Consider the following 23,542-nt stretch of genomic DNA (forward strand, 5'->3'; position numbering starts at 1 on the left):
CGGTGTCAAACTGCATTAATTCTGCATTGTAGATGCAGCCAAAGCATCTGACAAAGAAGGTCCTTTTTTTTTTTTTAAAAAAAAAGCATGTCTCTCTATAGTTATCCAGCCCCCACCGTTTCTTCCTTGTCCTCTGCCTAGTTGGAAGGTTTTTAGCAGTATCTGGAAAAAATTTAACTGTGTGCATTGGGAGGATAGTGAAGGTGGGCTGGGGAAACACAGACTTTTTAGGTTGCCACAGTGGAACTGCAATAAACAATGTACTAAAACTTGAGCTGGGGAAGAATTTGAATCTCCTTGCTCCTTCTAAAGCTTTGTGTATCTGCCTGTAGCAGGCAAGGTAAAGAGTAGCTGCCTCCTGAAACCCTTACTGAACATGCAGGAACAGTAACACAGAAAGAAAAGGGGAAAGCAGAGAAGCCTGCTTTACCAGCGTTCAGCCCCTCGCCGCAGATTAAAAAATCATAACTCTGGCCACCAAAATGGAAATATTAAGAGAAGTGGAGTCTGGTGAAAGAGAAAGTAAGAAAGATGACTGATTATTTTATTAATATTTATTTATTTATGATGAATACTTTCCTGGATGCATTTTGCAAGAAGCCTTCAAGTGATATCTAGAATGTCAAAATATTTTTTGTTTACGTACACAAGACTTATCTGACCTGGTTGTTTCAGTTCACTTGCCTATCTTGTTAGTTTTGAGTAGAACGTTCCCTGAAACACAGCGAACTACTCTGTTTTGTGGCCTGGGAACCTGTTCCTAATCTTTTTCATGATATTTCTGCCCGGCACCAAATTTTCTGTTAAAGAAGTAATGCCCAGGGACACATCTGCTTTGTTAACTGACGTATTTAGACTATGGTCCCAAACATACTGCAGAAATAATCCAGTTTGAGACCCCTTTAACTGCCCTGGCTCCATACTAGGCAATTCTGAGATCTGTAGTTTTGTGAGACATTTAGCCTTCTCTGCCAGAGGACTCTGGTACCACAATAAACTACAATTCCCAGGATTCCCTAGCTTTGAGCCAGGGCAGTAAAAGGGGTCTCAAACTGGATCATTTCTGCAGTGTGTTTTGGACCTATATAATAGAAGTGACTTTCCTAAACACTTGATATTTACTAGGGACTGAGCCTCACACTAGACTTTCTTTTTCAGTGGAATTTCTTTTTCAGGGTTGAAGCCAATGATGATGATGATGATGATAATGATGTGTGTGTGTGTGTGTGTGTGTGTGTGTGTGTGTGTGTGTGTGTGTATATATATATATATATATATATATATATTCTGGTAAAGGATAAAAAGCAGAAAAATACATCAAAACATTTAGGGCACTCATTTCTTCTCAGCACAACATTAATTACAACAAAGGCTGATCATACAGTACCACCATTCAGCTTCATACACAGACAAATCTTGCAGCATTTATTAATACATTTCTAATCATACATAGGGCTTGTCTACACTGGTGGGAAACCCTGTATCCACCTTGTAGCCACAGCACAATTTCCCAGTCTGCAGCAATACCAATAGTTCCGCGCTCCTAGTGGTAACCCAGAAGAAAAGGGTGGTCCTACAAGGATCATGTGTCTTACAGTGTGGAATACTGTATTTCTGGCCACAGAGCTGCGTCCTTACCACTGATCTGGATTTTCCAGGCAACCAGGGGGTAAAAGGCAGTTTGTTTTTCTCTGGGTTTTCAGAGAGAAGCCCTACATTGCCTGTAACTCCTGAGGAATGCTCTGGTTGCCACTGCTACGGGATGAGTATGGGGTCTCTTATCAATGAAGACAATCCCTCAATCAATATTTATGGGGCCTTTCACAGTACACAGTTAAAGGACTATAATTCCATTTCAAGTACCATGGTTAAATGCCCAATGTAATTACAAACACCAGTATTGCATAACCTGTAGAAATGACAATTAAAATGGAAATACAATAATAATGTAGCATGAGGGCCACATGACAGGCTGGTCTAAGATGTTTTTCTGTGTGAAGTGGAACAATAAATGGTGTCCCCCCTCCCCCCTGTCTTAGCATCCAAATCAAGGTATACAGTACACAATGCAAAGCAAGTTATTGTGACAGATGAGGCAGAAAGCAATGTACACTGGGCCCTCCACATTCACTGGGGTGCAGGACACCTGTGAAAACGAAAAACTGCAAAGTGAAAGTGAAAAACCACAAATGAAAAAAAAAAAAACAAACCCACTCTTTTTAATCTGAGAGAATACCTTTACAGGAATATCTAAGGTGGGGTACAGACCGCCCAAAAAGGGCGGTTTGCCCATGCCTTGTTTTGCTGCACAAGGATGCTGCAGCGGACAAACTGCGCAGCTTCTTCAAGCAGCAAAAAGAACCTGCAAAAAGTGGGTTCTTTTTGCGGCAGCATTGTGTTGCTGCAGTGTGCCAATGGCACACTCGTGATGTCACAGTAGCGTCATGATGTGTGGATGCTAAGCGTCCATTGCATCAAAATGGCGGCACCCATCTATACAGGGTGCCGCCATTTTGATGTACAGAATACGTGCTAGGGTTGTGGGGCGTCTGTAAGCGACATCCCAAGGCAACCCTAGCACGTACCTTACGTGCTAAAAGGCCCATCTGTACTGGGAGTTGCCGGGAACTTGCTGAGAGTTACATGTACCCGGTGTGATAACTCATGTCACCCCCCTCCCACTGACCTCCTCTCAGACCACACCATACAGAATGCATAGTAATGTTTTTTGTACAATATACTTATAAATCATAATTCTCATATATCACTGAATGTAATGGGAATAGTTGTGATATAAACAACAAGGAAAATTGAATTTATACCTTTAAATTATGAGATCATGCACACAGAATAAATGTGTTTACATATATATATATATATATATATTCAAGGGGTTAAAGTAAAAATTTGGTAAAATGTGATGCTTCTAAAGAAAAAAATATGTTTTTTAAAAAATTAAAAATTAACATTTGAATTTTTAATTTTTAAAAGAACCCTGGGGCCTCTTCTTTCAGATTGTTGTCATTAATTCTGCTAGTCTGAATGATGATGTTTATATCTCAGGTTTACTTCACTTTAATGGCTTCAGTGTCCCAGAATATTGCTATATATGAATGTTCTGCTACAGTAGTGTTTTCCGGCAAGCCACTCCCTACCTTTTTTCTTGTTGTTGTTGTGTGCCTTCAAGTCATTTTCAACTCATGTTGACTCTAAGGGGAACCTATCATGGGGCATTCTTGGCAAGTTTCTTCAGAGGGGGTTTGTTATTGCCATCCTCTGAGGCTGAGAGAGTGTGACTTGCCCAAGGTCACCAATGGGCTTCCATGACTGAATTGGGATTCAAACCCTGGTCTCCAGAGTTGTAGTTCAACGTGCAGATCATTACACCATGTGTACTCAATGAATCTGTAAAAAGAGAATGAGGTCTACACTTGCTCATCTTTCCCTGAATGCTGATGCACCAGGTTGTGGTATCTTTTCAACGGCTGCGCATCCTCAACATTGATTTAAAATAGCCTGCCCAATGTCGCACTCTCCAAATGTTGATCTGTAACTCAGAATTCCACTTTGGCCTGGTGTCTGAATAGTAATAAGAATTAGTATGTTTGGAAAATACTAACAGTCAATATACTTGTGTGGAGTGCTTCCTTATGACTGGAAATGCTTAACCCATCTAAGATGTTTTGCTGTCCAATGCTGTTGAGGAACTGGAGCGTGGTAACTTAAGACTTCTTTCATCCTCTTTTGAATACTGAAGGCTATAGACTAGAGTAGTATGTTGTTCTAGCTTTTCCAGAAAGTATTGTTATAGACTATCTAGTTTCTATGGTCAACTAGTTTCTAGCCATCTCCACATAGTGTCCCCTGTTATTCTGACAATGCAGGCCCGTGTTCTCAAGTAAAAAATAGCAAGGAAAAAACCAAAAACAACCTCAAGGCACCCCATATAAAGCTCTCTGTGTCCACGGAATGATTTATCAATGGTTTGAAAATATTGCAAAATATTTAAATTCCAAAAAGGAAACCTTGATTTTGCCATTTTATAGAAGGCACACAGTTTTATCACATTGTACTGTTGTATTTAATGGGACGAGAATTCTTGGATTTTGGTATCCACAGGGGATCCTAGAACTAAACCCCAGTAGATACCAAGGGCCCGCTATAGTTATGGCAAGATGTTCACACGAAGGAAAGAACTTGGGCCCTTTCACAATATACAATTATAGCACTGTGAAGCCAATTTAACTGCCATGGCTTTATCTGATGGCATCCTGGGGCTTGTGGTTTGGAAGCACTCAACTTGTCTGGCCGAGAATTCAAAATGCCCTTCCTTAAACTGCAAATCCCAGGAATCTGTAGGATGGAACCATGACAATTAAAGTGGAATCAGATTGCTATAACTGTGTAGTGTGAAAGGTCTCTTGGAAAAAGTATGGTGTTTCACTTTATCAAGTAGAAAAGGCACTGGTCTTACTTCTAATCTATTCTTTTGAAGCTTGAATAAATGTGCTTCTGTTTGAAGCCATAATAAACTGTCAAGCCCTCCCACATTTTTCTTTTCAGCCACTCATATTTCCTAAACAGTTTTAGCTGATGTACACTAGAGGGCTCTCAGCAGTTAGGAAAAACAGATACAGGTTTGTTTCTTTTTGGAAACAAAACATCACTCTGGAGTTTTCCGTTGCAGAATTTAAAATAGCTTTATTTTTATTTTTAAATAAATAGTAAATAAAAAGTTTCTATGAGGTTTTTTTTGTATTTATCTAGAAACAACTGCCCTGTGAAGTCAGAACAGAATATTTTAGAGTACAGAGCTTGCTCTACCCTCTGAACTGTGATTCCAAGAATTTGAAACTGCAAGTTGAAATCTCTTTCAGCCTTTTTTTTTTTTTTTTAAATTCTTGGATGTTATAAAAATATTGCACAACTGTGCTTTTTTGGAATTTTTTGAACTGACCAACATGAAATTGGTCCTTAATGATTTTACTAGGTTTTTTGTTGCGGTCATGTTAGAAATTTATGAGAGTAAATTCTGAGGCATGCTGTGTAGGTAAGATTATTTTAAATTTCATTTTTATAATAAACTTACCACGAGCAAACAAATTGTTTCAAAATGTGATGCATTACTTGTTGCAGAACAAGTCAGATAATTGTGTGCATGTGTGTAATAAGTGTCCACTGACAAATGTGTAGAACATTTCATTATTCCCAATGTAATTGTTTCCTTGGTTTTATATGTGTAAACACATATTTATAAATTAATAAAACCCAGATATAACACACACACACACACACACACACACACACACACACACACAAACACATTTTTCTGATCCAGCAAGGAATACCTTATACTATACTTACTAGCTGGAATTTTATACTATTGTATTAAAAATACATCTTGATACTGAAGACATTTGTAGGTTGTATAAGAGTGAATCCAATTAATGTAAGACATGAAGCATTTTAATAGTTTGCTGATAGATTCAGCTCATATTAGGCGTAAGATAATTTGTTAATAATACAAGCATGATTGTTTGCTTTGGCTCAGTCTCTGACTAATGTATATGATACTTTCTCATAATAATATAATATAAATAATATAATATATTATGTGATTTATAGACCATTTTCCCTGTCATTTGCACAGGGATAGAAAAGGTTGACTCTTACATTCTGAAAATGAGCCTTGTATTCACAATTAATACTATGCCTTAAATTAGTCTGGATAATAAATTCATTTTGTACTATGTTTCAGATATTATTTTTATGGTTTCTTGCTAATCTTATATACATAATATAAAATATCTGAATTTGCTTTTCAGTTTCTCTTTCTCTAATTCCTGTAGGAATTAAAAAACCCGGAGATATTAGACATAGAGATTTGCTTGTTTTAAAAATAACTGTGTAGCTGATGATGACTATTTAATGGTATTTCTCTCTCCTGTAGGAGTGCACCAGCCCAGAAGGGACTCCCAGACTTTTCATACTGTGATTCAGTTAACTTTGTTTACACAACCGACTCCATTCATTCATTGAAACAAAATCACACCCTCTGAGGTGGCTGATAAGATTTTAACAGCCTGTGGAGGGGAGAGCCTGTCATATTCATTAGGACTGAACATTCACATTCCTAGGACATTTCCAGTGTGTGTACAGACACAAAAACACACACAGCTGGAAAAGGAGGAGGAGAAATCTGGTCATTTAGAAGGCATGCATCATCACCACGCTAGCTGGCAAGCAGTGGATTCTTAAAACTGTTTTCATCATGTGGATTAATTGGAGAAATGAGCTTCCTGGATCAGACATGCCAAATTATAAACTGGCTCATTTTCTCTCTGCGTTTGCCCCGGTTGCTGAGACTCTGGAGTGGCCGGTGCCCAAGGACCAGAAAGAATTTGCTGTTGGGCACAGCCTTTGTGATCTATCTGGGTTTCCTCATCAGTCAAGTAGGCCATGTTGTACCACAGCACAAAGGAGGACCTCCAAAGGAAAGCACTTGGAATCTTCAAGATGCTGACCAGACCCTTTCTCTTGAAATCCCATTGGATGGCACCTTGTTGCTTCCAGACTTGGAAAGACCCACAGTGGGGACAAATGACACTTCAGCATTGCCCAACGTGGTGTACATCACCCTGCGCTCCAAGCGCAGCAAACCTGCCAACATCCGAGGCACTGTGAAGCCTAAGCAAAGGAAGAAGCAAGCCATGTCAATGCACTTTGGAAACAGGTATCCGCTAACTGGCATGAGCCAGGAGAAGACCTTCATCCAAAAATTACTTCATGGGACTAGTGAGTCCACAAGCAAGGGGAGAACAGCTATTCCAGAAAAATCCAGGCAGCCCCACAGGGAAGAATACAAAGAGAAAGAAGTGTCAAGAAATGATAAAAGGCACTGGAGACCTGCAATGACAATAAAAAATGGGCATGTTCAACCCAGTGCTCAGGAGAGTAATATCAGGATATATAGTGAGAGCCCACCACCTTGGCTGAGCAAAGAGGACATCTCCAATATGCGTCTTCTGGCAGATGCCAAAATAGACAGTGTCCAAGAGGCACCTTTTCAACGCGGCGTACTTCTAGTATTTCGAAAGACTGCTGCTGTGAACAGGCCAACCAAAGGCAGTGTTTGCAGCCAAGGACACTGCGGGCTTATCAAGAGGCCTTTTGACATGAGTGAAGTGTTTGCCTTCCATTTGGAAAGAATCCTGGGGCTGAACCGGACCTTGCCTACAGTAAGCCGGAAATCAGAATTTGTACTAGGTAATTATTTCACACATTGCTGATTAACTAGGGCATTTCCCTAGATCTATCTGTAAGGCAGCCAGCAATGAAAACAATGTAAATACTCTACAGAGTAGAATTATGATAAAAAGGGAATTCCTGAGAGTAAATGATAATACTATTTCTGTTTTCCCTTTCTGGAATTTATCAATGTTCCAAGTATCCCCAGGTATCCTTAGAAAAAATGAGTAAAAATACACTGTTTTGTATTTGATTGTTGATAAGACCCAGAGCTAATATAAGGAACTATGCATAGTTTTGAGAAAGGGAATTTACACAGTGATAGAGCCTTTAAACTCTCATGAAATGTATTAGATGGAAGATTTGGGAAAAGTTAATTTTGTGGACTGCAGCTCTAAGAATCTGTTAGACAGTATAGCCAGAAACTCTGACCCAGAGCGTGCCATGTCAAGATTTTGTGGCTGGACTTGTGTTTTTTTTGTCCAGGAAATGCTCTGGGCTGGAAATCGCTGCCAGGGTGATCAAATACTTTAGTTAGGCAGTCCCCACTCATTTCTATAAGAATGTCTGCATGGGTTCAGGATAAACTAATAAAGTGAATGAAAGATGTGAATCAACAGTGTTCAGTAGTTTTATTCTTGGAGTTTAATAAAACTATGCAAATCAGTTTCAGATGGCACAAGGTGATTTGGTATGTTTAAAACACCATTGTCTTTCCATGTTGCTACATTTTATTTTGTTTTGGAAAAAGTTTTATTGCAAATGTATAGTACAGTATGTACAAGGATTTTCTTCTGTAGCCAGAATGGAAGACAGCAATCCATTTTAAAAGCTCTAGTCAGAGCCCTACTAGTAGTAATAAGGGGGAAAAATTGGCAACTACTTTAAATGCAAAGAGTTAAGTTGTATTATTACTACTTTACAATTTCATTATTAATTTTTCAGCAAGACAACACAACATGTAATATCTGTCACATATTGAACATATTGACTGCTTATATTATGCACATTTCATTTTGTAAAATACCACTGCTGTGTTAAGCTGTAAATACAGCCAAGAGTTAATACAATCTAATCTGGAAAAGACTGTATTGGATTTTAATAAATCAGTGCTAAAGTACTTTGTATTTTAAAGTTCTGCTTTCCTGCTACTGCAATCACTAAATTATTTTATACAAAAGCCATTATTGGCATTTATTGTTGTTAAACATCACAAGACCCTTTGTTTTTCTGGAACACACTGACATAGCTGGACTTTTGAAAACTTTTTTTTAATTAATGAATAAATACCACTCTACTATTAATAGAATTTTGAAAGCAGATAGAACATCAGTCTCTGGTTTATCAGTACTTCACAAGCATACTGGCAGCACCTCACAACAGTTTCAATATAGGTTGAATTTCTGGGAGCAGCAGTGAGTGCTTTGCTTGCTTCTGAGAATTATTTAGGTTACCAGAACATGGAAGATACATACTTTATTTTTAAGGAAAGGCTTTTTGCTGCAGAGCTATTAGAAGTGAGGTCATTTGGTTTAGGAATCCTTGGTGGAGAGGTCACACATAATGTCTGGCTGCAGGCCCTTTGTAAACTGCTCTTTTGCCAAATCTTAGGAAGAGTTGCTTTCAGCTTTCATTATAGATTTGGATTGTCAGGAAGAAAGAAGGACAACTCAGCCTTTTTCATTTTCTCATTCTCAGTAATGAGAATGTTCCAAAGATGGACAACTGTTGCTAGGTGATGAGCAAGGAACAAAATAGCTAGTTTTCATTTTTGGTTCTTTCTTTCTAGGTTGTTTCTTAGCTACGGATGAGATCAGAATGTGGAACAGCCACAGGAAATGGTTTGCTCTGGAAATGTTTGGATCTCAGATCCTCAATTTTAGCCACTGACTGTTAGACTAGGCACAATCTGTCTGGTCTATGTCCCATTGAAATGAGTGGGTGGTCTTATGATGCTCCCCCTTTTTGGACAGGGCTTGTGTGAAAGAATTTATCAATGTTCTGACCCTGTGCCTTATTGGTTTATACACTGACCACACAAATTTGAATATTGCATTCCTCCATGGTGAAGTGGAAATGGGCTGGTTTTTTCTTTTTCTTTATTAGCAATAAATCAAGGCTGCAATTTTATAACCATTTACTAGATGGGGGCCTGTAGAACTGAGTGGAACTTGCTTTTCATTAGATGTAGAACTGAGAAGACTTAGCTATGAACTAGTATTCTGCCACCCAAAGTTCAGAGATTTCTGTGACAGAAAAGTGCTCTCTTTCTATCTGTCTGTCTTCTGTGTTTCTCTGTCATATAATTTAGCAGGAAGACTGTCAGAAAATCAATCTAGATTTTGGCTGCTTTAATTAGAAGACACAATAAATAAGTGTTTAACTAGCTTTTAAATAAATAAATATTTAAGCTCTTGAATTCACCAATCTTTATACAGTTAATATATTTTTCACTTTTACTCTTACCATACATAATTTGGTTGCACAAACATTTATACCATGACTTTCTGTCTCTAATTAAATATGACTCTGGGACTGAAATCGCCAAATGTTTTCATGTCTTTGTTTGCCATTTACTCAAACCAATTGTGGACCTGTTAAATCACAGAATTAATTTGCATAGTTCTCACATCTGCATTATTAGAGAGGAAAGCTGACTCATGGCAATTTTTCCCAAAGATTCATTGCTATTGACAGATCAACATTTATAAAGGCAAAGAGACTGCAAGAGCAGAAAGTGTTCTGTAGTTCTGACTTGGAAAGCCAACAAAATGTAATTCATAAACTCAGTTACAAACTTGTTGCTTTTGTCCTTGAGCTTGCATGTGATCTTGCCCCACTGGGGACAATAGATGTTTTCTTTCTTAGAAACTCTCCAGGGATTTCTACAGACCACTACATGGTGTAGCACTGGCATAGGATGTACCATGTGTTTATTTAGTTTTTCCAGAGAGTAGAAAGTGGTATGATGGAGTATTTGATGCCAGGCAGGTTTCTCATGCCCCATAATAATCTCTGGTCAAATGTGGGTTTTTAAAAATGTTTTTGAAGCACGTTTCTCTCTCCCAGTTCCCCCATTTATAAAGGGAAATGATTGTGGGATGAGTGCTGTCAAAATCTCCTTCAACTCACTTAAAAAACTCTACCCACTGCCAGTCAGTCCTTTGCAGTTATTGAGAAACTTGTTACTCTCCAAAGAGATACATATATGCAATTTAATCATTACAGGACACTAGCTAAAGGATGAGCTCAAATTTGGGGTTGCCTTAATCTGAAGTGTACTTAGTATGAAAGAGCATCTGACTTTGAGTCTCATTGTGTTTGCTCACTCTGTAATTAACCTTGTACTAACAGAGGCTGGGAACTTGGCACAGACTGAAAGAGAAGCTCCAGTGATCTCATTGAGCATGTTACTCTAGTGATCTCCACATGTTGATAAGCACAGTCAGAATGTTGCATTTTAAAAAGAGGCGGCAAGCAACAGCACACAACAAGCTGCCAATATGCTTACTATATTCTTTTTCTCGTTCCTAAAACTGCATCAGTCTGCGTAACATTTGGGTAAAGGACAATGAGGAAAAGTGTTTTTCTTGAGGCATTCATCCTAATTGCGTAGGCTTCTTCAGATTCAGCAGTTTTGTTCACAGCTTGGTCTCATATCTTCTCCTATGATCAGAGCCCTAAAGAATATTGTGGTAGATAAAAACCACTGGACAGCTTTTGTTTATTTATGGGGGCACTATAATCTGTAGTTCACATTTACTGTTATGTCTGCCTTCCCACATGTTTTAACAGAAGAACAATGGTGTCCCCTTCCCCATCTCATCCAAATTGTTCTACACATTTTGTTGTGTTTTAAAACAAGTACAGAGATAAATGAAATGAAGAGTGGGTTACAGTACTTGAGATATGACCTACCAGCCATGTGCTGTGACCAGAGGCAGGAACAGTTACTTCTTTGGATTGCAACTTCCAGAATTCCCAGCACTAGCCATTTTGTTTGAGTGATTCCAGGTGCTGTATCTCCAAAAATTACTTTTCCAAGCTCTGATTGTGATCTACAGCGACTTGATAAACCTTGATAGTAGACTGATAGAGGTATGTGTTCTCTCCATTGAGTTTCATATTTTGTAGGCCTGATTTACAAAATCTTCATTATTCACTGACTAGTTTCCTCCTTTTTTCTCTTGCTAGTTTAAATTTGCAAAGATTTCTGTTTCCCCTTTCTTGCTTTGGCATATGAGTTAAAGACTTGTGTTTGTCTTTCAAGTGGTACTAAATTTTGCAGTAACTAGAGGATCAGATTATATCTTTTAATGTGGGTACTGTTCCTGTTTTCACACAATACTTTGCGTACTTTAATGTCATAAACAGCCTGGAATGTTTATGGGGGAAGCCATGCTAGTCTATTTCAGTAACAATGACAAAAAATTAAAAATCAATTTTATTATGGCACAAACTTTTGTGGACTACAGTCTATTTCATCATGTTCATTTGTTATATTATTATTATTATTATTATTATTATTATTATTATTATTATGCTTGATTTATATAGCACTGTAGATTTGCACAGCACTGTACATACATACAATAAAATAGATAAGAGTAAACCTGCCCATGGCATACAGTCTAAGAAATAATAGCATAATACATATAAATAATACATAACAATACAGGAAAGGGTTCAATAAAACAGGCAACAAATTAAAAATATCAAATAGCAAATAATAGTCACACGATGCCTGGAAACGCTTCTCTGAACAGGATGGTCTTCAACCATTTGGAACCTTTTCATGCTGTTATTAGTGGTTGCTCTTCATTATTAGAGAACCAGCAAGATGTAGTGATTTGAGAGTAATAACTCTGGAGATCAGAGTTTGATTCCTCACAAGGCCATGGAAACCCACTGTGTGATCTTGGACGAGTCACACAGTCTCAATCCCAGAAAACATAGGGTTGCCATAAGTTAGAAAAAACTTGTGACTGTGTCAGAAGTCATACATCATGCTCTAACTTGTGAAGATTAAAATTTTCTTAAATAAAGGAAGTATGAGAGACCTTGGTGTTTATCACACTATACACTATACTCTTATAGTGCTACTATTCTCTGCCTGAGAATTCTAAATACCCCTCCTTAAAACTGCAAATCCCAGAATGCAACAGGAGGCAGCTAGAGCAGTTAAAGTGGAATACAGTGCTCCCTCGGGTTACGAAATTAATTCGTTCCGCGGCCGCTTTCGTAACCCGAAAAGCCTTCGCAAGCCGAAAACCCATAGGCGCTAATGGGGAAAAGCCGCGATTTCGTGTGAAATAGCGCCGAAAAGCACCAAATTTTTTTTTCGTAACCCGAAAAAACATTCGTAACCCGGAACAGTTATTTCCTATGGGATTTTTTCGTATCCCAGAAATTTCGTAACCTGGGTATTTCGTATCCCGAGGTACCACTGTAGTAGCACTATAAGAGTATAGTGTGATAAACACCCTTGATTCATGCTACTGTTTGCACAATCTCACTTTGTACTGATACATTCAGTAATTCCCAAACTTTAGCCTTCCAGGTGTTTTGGACTTCTAGTCCCTGAATTCTAGACCACTGACTGAAATGCGTGAGGCTTCTGGGAGCTGAAGTCCAAAACATCTGGAAGACCAGAGTTTGGAAATCACTGGACTAGTGATTCCAATGCTTCCAATGAGGTATTACAAACACTTCATTGGAAGAAGACTGTCTCCTCCAATTTCCAAACACCAGTTTCTCATTGCCATACAACTTTGATCATACTTGGACTGATTTGATCTTGGAAGCTAGAGTCAGTCCTCTTTAGTACTTGGATAGGATGCACCACATACAATGCCACAGATCTCTAGGCAGTGCTAGAAAAGAATCTTCCCTGAAACTCTGAAGGACCAGTGCAAGTCAAAGTTGATAGCACTAGCTGGATGGATAAATGGTATGACTTAGCATAAGCAGCTGTATTCTTTGTTCACAAGCAGAGGCAGACAGAGCTCTTGCACTCTTGAATGGTATTACTTACCATGAAGGGTTAAGAAAAACTGCAGCTACTGGATACAGTAATGTGCTCCACATGAACTTGTCTAGATTGAGCACCTGGACAGTTTGTGATGGATACTAAATGTGGACTGGATGAATCTTTGGTGTCAACCATCATGGCAATTATTACATCGTTACAATAGGTACGTCTGAGATAATGATTTTGTGGGCAGTTGGTTTTTGGCTCATTATGCCTTTTTACTTTGCTTCTGCTGTTCCCAAAATCTGACTGATGCCTTGCCATCATTGACATATGCATGCATGTGCCCTCAGAGCACAGCTTTAGTTCTAAGTCCCTTGGAGATTTTCTGATCGGTGTTTCATAAACTCTGTGTTTTGAAGTACCAGGCTACAGAAGAGAACATGGTTTGGGAACACAATTGTTATGGCATTTCTTATAAAAACCAGACAGGAGTCCTCTAATGTAGTTTTTCCCACCTCTCCAAACAAGCTCTAACTAGCTAGCAAACTTTGCAGTTCTAATATTAGTAAATCTGGAGGGTGCATTAGTGTAGGCGAGGCACAGAGTTGCTATGGAGACAGAAACCATCATAAGTAAAAATAGCTGGTATTTTACAGATGCTGTATTTATCACCAAGCTACACCCTGTAAGGTGTTTAATGCTGATTCTGCATTATCATCACCCTCCCTCCCTCTCCCACACAAACTTCATAATGGTTTACTTCTTTTTGCCACAGTTCCTGAGGTGTTCTTGACTAGCAACCTATGCAGCAAGGTCCAGAAGCAAGCTTCATTGTGATAAATGAGATAAATATCTTTAACAATAATTGATAGAAAGTATGTATTGAATGGACAAGATGCTGGGATGCTAGTGATGGAGTTTCCAGATTCCATGTGGAGCATGTACTTCTAAGGCAAAAATAATAACTCATCCTTTTCTTCTTTAATGCTGGGGCATCCTGAAATTGCAGGCAACCGAGCTGTCTCCCTTTTATCTTCAGCTACAAGGTAATTTGGTCACACTTATGGAGACTGCTGGACTCTAATAGAGACCTGCTAGAAAGGCTTAAGCTGGAAGTTGTGGTATGGCAACTCTATCGTAGGGTTTTCTTACAAGATTTACTCAAAGGAACTTTGCCATTGCCTTCCACTTAGACTGAGAGAATTTACCTTGCTCAAGTGGGATTCCATGGTGGAGGAGGGATTCAGACCTTTGTCTCCTGGAATCCTAGTTCAATACTCAAACCACTATACTACTCTGGCTGTCATTGAACTCACTCAGTAGTGAGGAGGGTTGCTTCAAGCACTGAATATTTACAATATTTTACATTATTGGAAGTAGGGGAGGGGACCAGATTGGCAGATAGATCCTCCCATGCAGGTTGTCCTGTCTTTTTATTGAACAGTTTGTGTTCTTTATTCTGGTAGTTTGCTTCAGGGATACGGTATGGATGCAGTTAATTCTTAGAAAACAAATGTGTAGGTTTCTTCTTCTGGGGCAGGAGGTCAGAACAGATAGTTTTTAGTTTCCTTCTATTTGAATTACAAAGTTATACCAAACAATTCAAAGCTTAGCCTCTTCCACATTTGATTGGATATGGTTCATCTATTTCAGATGCAATCTGTTTTGTTGGAAGAGGCTGAAGATAGCACTCTTAGGAGTAATGTTTTACTTCCTATGAACCACATATTTCCTTTGCTTCGCCTTATCACCACTTGGTTCTTTCCAAGTTACAAATTTTAATGCCTGTTCAAAAAAAGTGTTTTCTTTCCTCCACCTCTCTGAACCCAAGGGAGGAAGTGGGGCGGGGGAGGAAAACAGAAAGAACTTCACAGGAGGAACGTGCTTTTGTGAAACAAGAATGAATAAGTGCATTGAGGAGTGGAATAAGGAAGTCTTAACTTTGTTTTTACGAGGGAAAAGGGGGAAATGTGCCTTGTGATCTTTGAGAGGACAGAGAGCAAATAGTGTGCATGCATGTTTGTTACAGAAATGTCTGCCGGTTTGGGTATAAAGTAATAATAAGGGGATTTTATCACCAAATGTTTGAGGGACCCTTAATCCCTAGATGTAAGAAAAAGGACAAAAAATATCCAGTGTTCTTCCCTCACATGTTCCTTTTACTGCTAAAAAGTAGGAGACTGCCTAATATATATATTTGAAACAAACAAGCCAACAAAAGTTCCTACTGCTATCATGTCGCCTTTATCTTGTGGAAACAATATCTCATCTCTGCCTCCAGATGAATAATAAATTAAATGTCAAAGGAGGTTTAAAAATCCATATTTGCAAAGATGTCCTTGTATGGGTGTACCTGAATATTACTTTAAATATGTTCCTTGAGGCATCATTGGGCATTGTTGAAAAGATAAAACTAACCACAGATCCTCTGAATTAGGACCACAGCATGTGAAGAGTAGAACCTTAATCCTTGCTGCCCTACTGTGACCCTTTAAAATATGTACACACATGCATAGTCATCCTCGGCATGCCAAACAAATAGTGATAATAACAATAATAAATCACTTGGCACCAGTGGAATTCTTCAAAATTGGTTTTTTGTTTTATGTCTTATGGGGTGAAAGATTGCTGCAGGGGAGGGGAGGGTTGAAACTCTCCCTTCATGCGTACTATGATCCCAGTCCAGATGAGGTATGTTCATTTTATAATATTTTTGGAAAAATACCCTGATGTTTCTTCAGGCAGCACATAAAAGTCCAGTTTTGCACATCAGAAAAGTTTTGTATGTATCAAGATCTGAACAACTTTCCTTTGGAATGAACTGCAGAGCTTCATTGGGGGCGAGGATGTTCATCTTTGGGGAACAATATAGCTACTACATGCATCTAGGAAATCATACATTGTTAAAAATGTTTGCAAAAAAGATGAGGATATAAATCTGTTTGCTGAATTCATTGCATGATCAGGCATATATCACTAAACAATGACACTTTCATAAATGAATATTGGTTTGCTGCAACTGAATGAGCTACAGAGATTTATACCAGTTACTGATCTGCCAAACCACTTTTAATCTGTTTAATAAATCCTTTCATGCAGTGGGGTTCTTTTAAAGCATCCTGCTTTGTAGCAAAAAGGCAGCTGTTACTTAGACACTGAAGTAAGTTATAATGTCCAAGATTCTTCCTCAAATGTGGTGGCTCCTCTTTAGATGTGGAATATGACCACATTAACCAAAGAGAAGAAAAGTCATTTTTGTTTTTAGTTTTTGCTTGTTGCTGTTGTGTGCCTTGAAGTCGTTTCCATGCCACATCTATAAAGTATCTTTTTTATAAGCAGGTGTTGTTAACTACAGTGGTTTTAGACAATGACTAAAGAAGGGCCAAAGTCTGTAAATCTTAAATACTCTGACTAACTATGCTCATTGTTCTGTTTGGTCTTGTTCTTCTTTATTCACATAAGATGATCAACCATGTCCTATTATTCTGTGGGATCCTTCCTTGGCTCAGACAGACAATGAGACACACTCATCAGTGAAGCTGAATTGGGGGGCCTACAAGGAACAGCTGAAGCACAAGTGCTGGCAAAACGGCAAAGTGCCCAAAGTAGAATGGGGATGTATTGGCATCCATCATTATGAATGGTCCAAGATGGCACTCCTTGATTTTCTTTTACAGGTAAGAAAAATGATGTCCAAACTTATAAAGAGATTAATTTTAGTAAATTTCTTATACACAGATTCAAGCATCCGCAGTTTGAAAATGTTAAAAAAAGTATAAATTTCAAATATCAAACTTTGATTTTCCATTTTTTATAAGGGACACCATTTTGCTATATCATATTTAATGGGACTTTACATCCATGGATTTTGTTATCCATGGGGGATCTTGGAACCAAACCTCAATGTATAACAAGAGTCCACTGTATATTTTGATAATGAGCTGCCTCCTAGCTTTATCATATCACCAAAAAGTGGTTTATTTCATCTTTTATCATCTTCTGAGGGCACCAAAGATTTTATTGTGTTAGTATACATACGGCTAGAGTATAAATAAAGTTAGAAAAGAGTAAAGATATACAACCTGAGCACTAAAGTTAGAATCATCCAAGCCATGGTATTCCCCATCATTATGTATGGATGTGAGAACTGGACAGTGAAAAAAGCAGATAAAAAGAAAAGTCATTTGAGATGTGGTGCTGGAGAAGAGTGCTGAGGATACTGTGGGCAGCCAAAAAGACAAACAAATGGGTCCTTGATCACGTTGGAAATACCCCTAGAAGCCAAGATGACCAAATTTAAGCTGTCATACTTTGGCCACCACATCATGAGAAGACATGACTCATTAAAAAAAATAAATCATTTTCCTGGGACAGATGAGGAGCTGGATACAAACAAGACTATCCCCTTCCCAGCTGCCCTTACTGCTTGTTGGTTTAAAATCTTTTAACCTTGGACTTAACTGATCTATCATAATCTAATCAAGAACAGAAGTAAGGATTTCTGTATCCATTTGCATTGGCATTTTCTGAATATTTAATTCTCCCAGAATGGGGGAGTAACAGCAAGCAAGAAGCAATTATGCACAAATGCAAGAGACTGAGGCATTGGATAAAGAACCAGCTAGGAAATGTGAAATTGTTTGGCTCTTTAGCATAGTCTTTCATTTCACTAACTAATAACTTAAACATTAACTTAATTCTGGAATTATATTAATACTGAAATTTTAATAGAAATCAATCAGAATTTAAAAACTGGTCCTCTAAAACTTGCCCTTTTAGATTAGAAAGTGTTTAACTTAACTGATAATTAAAATTATTTTTATTACCATATTTAGATCCACATGGTGTAGTGGTTAGAGAATAGAGTTTGAATCTCTGCTTGGCCATGACCCTGGGCAAATCATACTCTTTCAGCCTCAGAAAATGCCAATGGCAAATTCCCTCTGAAGAAACTTGCCAAGAAAACCCCATGTTAGGTTTGCCTTAAAGTGGCAATAAGTCGGAAATGACTTGAAGGCATACAGCAACAAACAACAAAGTTAGTTCCAATCCCTGAAAAATGGTACCTAAATGCACTTGTCTCATGTGCTTTTAGTGCTGCCACCTGCTGCTGCCTATACCCACCACTGCCAGGTCACACTAATGGAAGAATTAATCTGTCACATGCAACTTTTTGACTATCTCCCCACCCTAATTTCTATACTATAGATTAGTTTGATTTTGCACTTGTTTTAAAGCAATTCTGTATATGTTGCCCTGTGATTTCCAATACAATGCAACATTCAGTACATTTTTACTTTATAGAAATAATTGAATTGCCCTCTCCTTGTCTAGGGCAGATTTCTATAAGAAACCAGGCCCTCTTATTTATATCATATGAATGTGCTATCGATGCAGCTATGGCAGCACATTAATTTCTTTCCTAAAAATAGATGGTCATTTATCTTCTAATTCTCAGTGCTTTTCTGAGTATGTGATGCTTGGCATCTGATATAAAGTCAGACGTGGATTGTATTGATTCTAAACATAGCAAGAGCTATGCAAGAATAGTATGGAGAGAGGTTATAACAGCCTTCAAATGATTTCTGATGTTTTAATTTGTCATTATGACGTCCCTTCAAGTTGACTTTGACTTACGTCAATTGTATCTTGGGGTATTCTTACCAAAATGTCTCCAACACTCACACCACTCATTATTCTCTCTCCTCCAAATCTGTAAATAGCTTTCTATTCTCCGTTTATTTGTATTTAAGCACACATTAACACTGAAATTTCAGGAAGACAAATAAGCATTGTAGCTTAGCAGAAAGCATGACACCATGATTGTTTGTTCAGAAATAGCAAGTGCATTGGTAAAATAAACAGGAGGATCCAAGAGAAGATTAAAAGAAGCAAGGGCCTTCATACCCTAGAAAATGCTGGTGTTTGCAGCACATATGTATTACTGGTGCAAAGTATCCATGTAGAGTTCACTATACCCTCATTAGAATGGACTGTAACCACAAGTTAAAGGCCACAATGCCAGGACATCTGGAATGGATTCAGAAAAAAAAAATCTTACCAGAAACACAACCTTCTTGAAGTCTGCTGGCAGATTTCAGGTCTCCCTAAGGACAGAGGTTAGTTGGCTACCATTCCATTGTCCTCCCATCAGCAGTCAATTTTTTAAAAAATAATTTAGACAGCCTTTGATATGTCTGTTGGTTTGCCTTTGAGGGGAAATTAAATAATCTGAGGCTAGTCACATGGGGATACACATTTGAATTGAGCAGTGGACCAGGAACGTGCAGCCAGAGCTTGGAAAAATTACTTTTGGGAGATTGCAGTTCACAGTGGCAATGCTGGCTGGTAAATTCTCAGAGTTACAATCTAAACTGTGCATAGAAACCATGGTCCTGATAACCACACTACATTTAATGTCCTTTAATTAATATAATAAAGCAATTTTAACATGTAGGTGTGATTAATACTTGTGATGCTCCATGTATACATGCTTTTCAGTGACTCATATAATCTTATAAAACAGCTGTTTTCACATGACGGTGTGTCTCATTCCCCTGACTGATGTGTGTTCATTTTCAGATATATCACCGCTTGGATAAGAACTGCTGTGGGTTCAAACCACGTAAGGAGGATTCCTGTGTACAGAAAGGTCTGAGTGGGAATTGCGATGACCAAGATAACATTGCTTTGACACATATTATCCAGAGAAAAGATGATCCAAGGCATTTGGTTTTTATAGACAATAAAGGCTTCTTTGATCGTAGTGAAGATAATCTGGATTTCAAAATACTGCAAGGCATAAATGAGTAAGTCCTACACTGTACCAACAAACCTTCACTGTTAATTTCAGATCCATAGTGTCTTTTCATAGTTCTTCAACTGCAGGGGAACACGTTTCACAATATTTTCTACCTGCGATCCTTGTAAGGCCTCTTTCCTTTGAATGGAACACCATTTGCCTTCAGTCTGACTTCCAGCTTTCATGCTTAACAGTGGTTTCCATGTTGGTGGGATGTGAATCCACTCTGGGTTTTAGTGAGAACTGTACAGGAGCTATTCATGGTTTTGAACCCTATGCCATGAATTAGATTGGCACCTTGGACACTTCCTTTAATGTTTTGACTAAACTCTAGAGTTGATTGACAGCAGCTGCTATTGCCCCAGACAATCAGGATTCTAGACACTGTGGAGCCCTTCATACTGAGATGTCAATGCTCAGAGTGAATAGACATTAGGAAATTAGTGCATATTTAAACAATATTTTCTTCAAGTGAAAAATTCATGAATAAGGAGGGCTGACTGTATTGCTAATATAATAGTGGCTATGATGTGTAATGTGGGGAAATGGGGTTTTATGGGGCTGCAGACCATAAACATTTTAGAATGCATAAACTGTGCTGGCTTTTTACCTTGATATAGATTTGTCCCATTTGAGTAATCATAGGCCCGTTACAAACGGGCACCCCAGTACGCGACGAGCGCGTACTAGAGTTAGAAAGGGGCGTCACTTCTTGACGCCCCTAACCCTAGTATGGACCCAGTCGTACAAAATGGCGGTGCCCTAGACAGATGGGTGCTGCCATGACTACGTCATCACCGCGCCGTCTCCAAATGAGGCGGTGCGGTTGTGACGTCTTCGTGCTGCGCAAGGGTGCTTAGAGCGCCCTTTCCGCGGCGCGAGAAGGAGCTCCGAAACAGAGCTCCTTCTGCGGTTTGCGATGCTGGCACAGCCTTTAGACGGCTGCGCCAGGGACGCAAGGGAGAAAAGGGCCAAGTGGCCCCTTTCTCCTCCTCCCCACCACCATCGGGTGTCCTTGGGGCATGAAGCCCCAAGGACACCCCTTTCCAGGCCGCGGGGAAGCGGCCTGGAAAGCAGCGGATCGGGGCCTCAGAGGCTGCCGTTGTGGCAGCTGAGGCCCTGATACAGTGGGGAAAGGGCCGGTGGGGCGGTCTGTAACACGCCATAGTATGACTATGGCCTTGTATATGAAATACCTTATACTGTATATGCATTGAGAAAATGCCACTAGATACTCTGCCAGTGTCTATTACTGTTCTTAACTTTTGAAAATCCAGGTATTTTACAGCTGCCAGTTATGCTCCCTGCTTCTCACCTATTTTATCTGTTCTTGGGAGACTGGTGTCAGCTTGCCCTTTTCACTGCTTGAGTTGGATCCATATTCAGATACATATAGCTGGGCTGGTGGAAGTGGCCCTCTTTCTTCTCCACATGGCAGCTTTTGAAAATGCTATACAGTAGGGCAGAATGAAGGTGGCTGAATGGGCTGTGGTGTTGTAGGGTGCCGTCTATGGAAGATAGATCTTGGAACCAACCAATGGTCATGATTTCACTGCTACAAATGGATGAGTGATGTTGGGAAAAAGTAGGGAGTTGATCAGCCTCAAAATTATGTCATATAATGATTTGTTTGTTCACTTTCAGGTTCCCTGAATCAGCAGTCTCTATGCTGAAAAGCCAGCGCTTGCGAGAAAAGCTTCTTCAGTCTTTGTTCCTTGACAGAATTTTTTGGGAAAGCCAAGGTGGTCGACAAGGCATTGAAAAGCTGATTGATGTGGTTGAACGGAGGGCCAAAATTCTCCTCACCTACATTAATGCACATGGAGCAAAAGTACTCCCAATGAATGAATGAGGCAGCTATCCTATGCATAGTTATGTGAGAGTAATCCTCACTGAAGACAGCAGTATTTACATCTAAATGTTGTTGAACATCAGATCTCAGCAAGCTGAGCCAATATAGCCAGGAATGAAGAATGCTGGGAGATGCAGTTCAGTAACATTGAGGGCTGCACAGTTCCCATGACTGATCTAAATAAACAAGGATCATGCTGTGAATGAATGATATTAGAAATAAAAAACACACAGACTCTACCTGATGTAAAATTAATCAATTCTTTTATATTGCAGTCCTAAAAACATTTGCCAAATAGTAACTTCTTTTGAACTTAGTGGACTTACTACTGAGTAGACTTATATATGAATGCACTATCATTTCCCAACATCTCAACAAATAATAAATCTAACATTTTAAAATAGGAATTCATAAAAATAACCAGGACAGCTAGAGGTTCTCTAACCATGGATCTAACTTTAGCACTATGGTCCAAAACACACTGCAGAAATAATCCAGTTTGAGAGAACTTTGGGTCCATTCACATTACAAAAAAAATCGGTTCTGAAACCGATTCAATCACGTGAAGTTCCTACTCACCCCGAATCTCACACAAGCGAATCCGGGGCTTGCACACCTGTTCCATGTTAAATGGCCCCTAGCGCGGGTCTTTTGAAATCGGCGCAAATACCGTTTCTTTTTAAAAACCCCGGGTCCTGGGAATGAGAACTTTGGCCTCGATCACGATCGAGGCAAATTGAGGGAGGGATTTAGGTCAGAGGGTGGGCAAAGGGCAAGGCATTTCCTCCCCTCATCGGAGGGGAGGGGGAGGAGGAAAGAGCCCTGGGAAGAAGGGAGCAAGGGAAGGCATTGTTAGAGAAAAAAAGATCTTTGGGATTGTTGATGTCTCGTGCTGCCGGTGGTTTGAACTGGTACCAACTGGAACAGATGCAGTCTTCTTAGCTACTCAGGAACAAAGTAACTTCAACACAGATTTTCACTCAAATGAGGGTTTATTGACTTTGTTGCTATTTACACTTTACAGCAGGCTACTATACATCTATACTCTTTCAGAGTCCATGCTAGAAGCTTGAATGTGACATCAGTCTTTGTTCTCTCAAAAGATCAACCTTCCCACCAAGTGGACACACCTCTTTCCCATGAAGTCACCATACTACATAAAAGCATAACAATAATACATTTGTTTATATTATGTCTCAGCACATGTCCTTGAAGACTTGCTATTCCAGGCCTAGGCTTTCTGGCCTGCAACAGGAACCATTTTAAACCTTAGTTAACCATTGCCACATCTGAACATTTTCAATACAATTTAGAAATATATTTTAACAGGCATTCTTTAGGAGCCTCTTTTCCCTGCATCCCCTGCCCAAAGCCCTCTGTCGCTGGGCATTCCTTCCCTTGCAGGAGGAAAAAATCAGGTCATGAACGGAGCTCATGTCAGGCAACCCCCCCCCCATTTTCAAATTCAAACAATTTTTTTTGAGCGAACATGCGCATTGTTTATATTCCAGAATGTATGTTTCATTTTTAACAATTTTTTTGAGCGAACATGCGCATTGTTTATATTCCAGAATGTATGTTTCATTTTTAACAATTTTTTTTGAGCGAACATGCGCATTGTTTATATTCCAGAATGTATGTTACATTTTTAACATTTTTTTTGAGC

General features: G+C 39.0%; 1 protein-coding gene across 2 annotated transcripts; it reads left to right on the forward strand.

The window, feature by feature from the left end:
- Window positions 1-436: 436 nt before the first annotated feature.
- GASK1B (golgi associated kinase 1B) lies at window positions 437-22,408 on the forward strand. 2 transcript variants are annotated; one of them, XM_042470889.1, is made up of 5 exons: window positions 437-522; window positions 5,951-7,266; window positions 16,685-16,899; window positions 19,805-20,031; window positions 21,669-22,408. In XM_042470889.1, exons 2-5 carry the CDS (start codon window positions 6,291-6,293, stop codon window positions 21,874-21,876), a joined length of 1,626 nt encoding a protein of 541 aa, XP_042326823.1. In that variant the 5' UTR covers window positions 437-522; window positions 5,951-6,290; the 3' UTR covers window positions 21,877-22,408. The 2 variants fall into 2 exon arrangements, with proteins under 2 accessions (XP_042326823.1, XP_042326824.1); XM_042470890.1 differs by lacking the exon at window positions 437-522 and adding an exon at window positions 4,967-5,050.
- The last annotated feature ends 1,134 nt before the right edge of the window (window positions 22,409-23,542 follow it).

Source organism: Sceloporus undulatus, chromosome 5, assembly GCF_019175285.1.
Source record: "Sceloporus undulatus isolate JIND9_A2432 ecotype Alabama chromosome 5, SceUnd_v1.1, whole genome shotgun sequence".
In the NCBI taxonomy this organism is placed as follows: Eukaryota; Metazoa; Chordata; class Lepidosauria; order Squamata; family Phrynosomatidae; genus Sceloporus; species Sceloporus undulatus.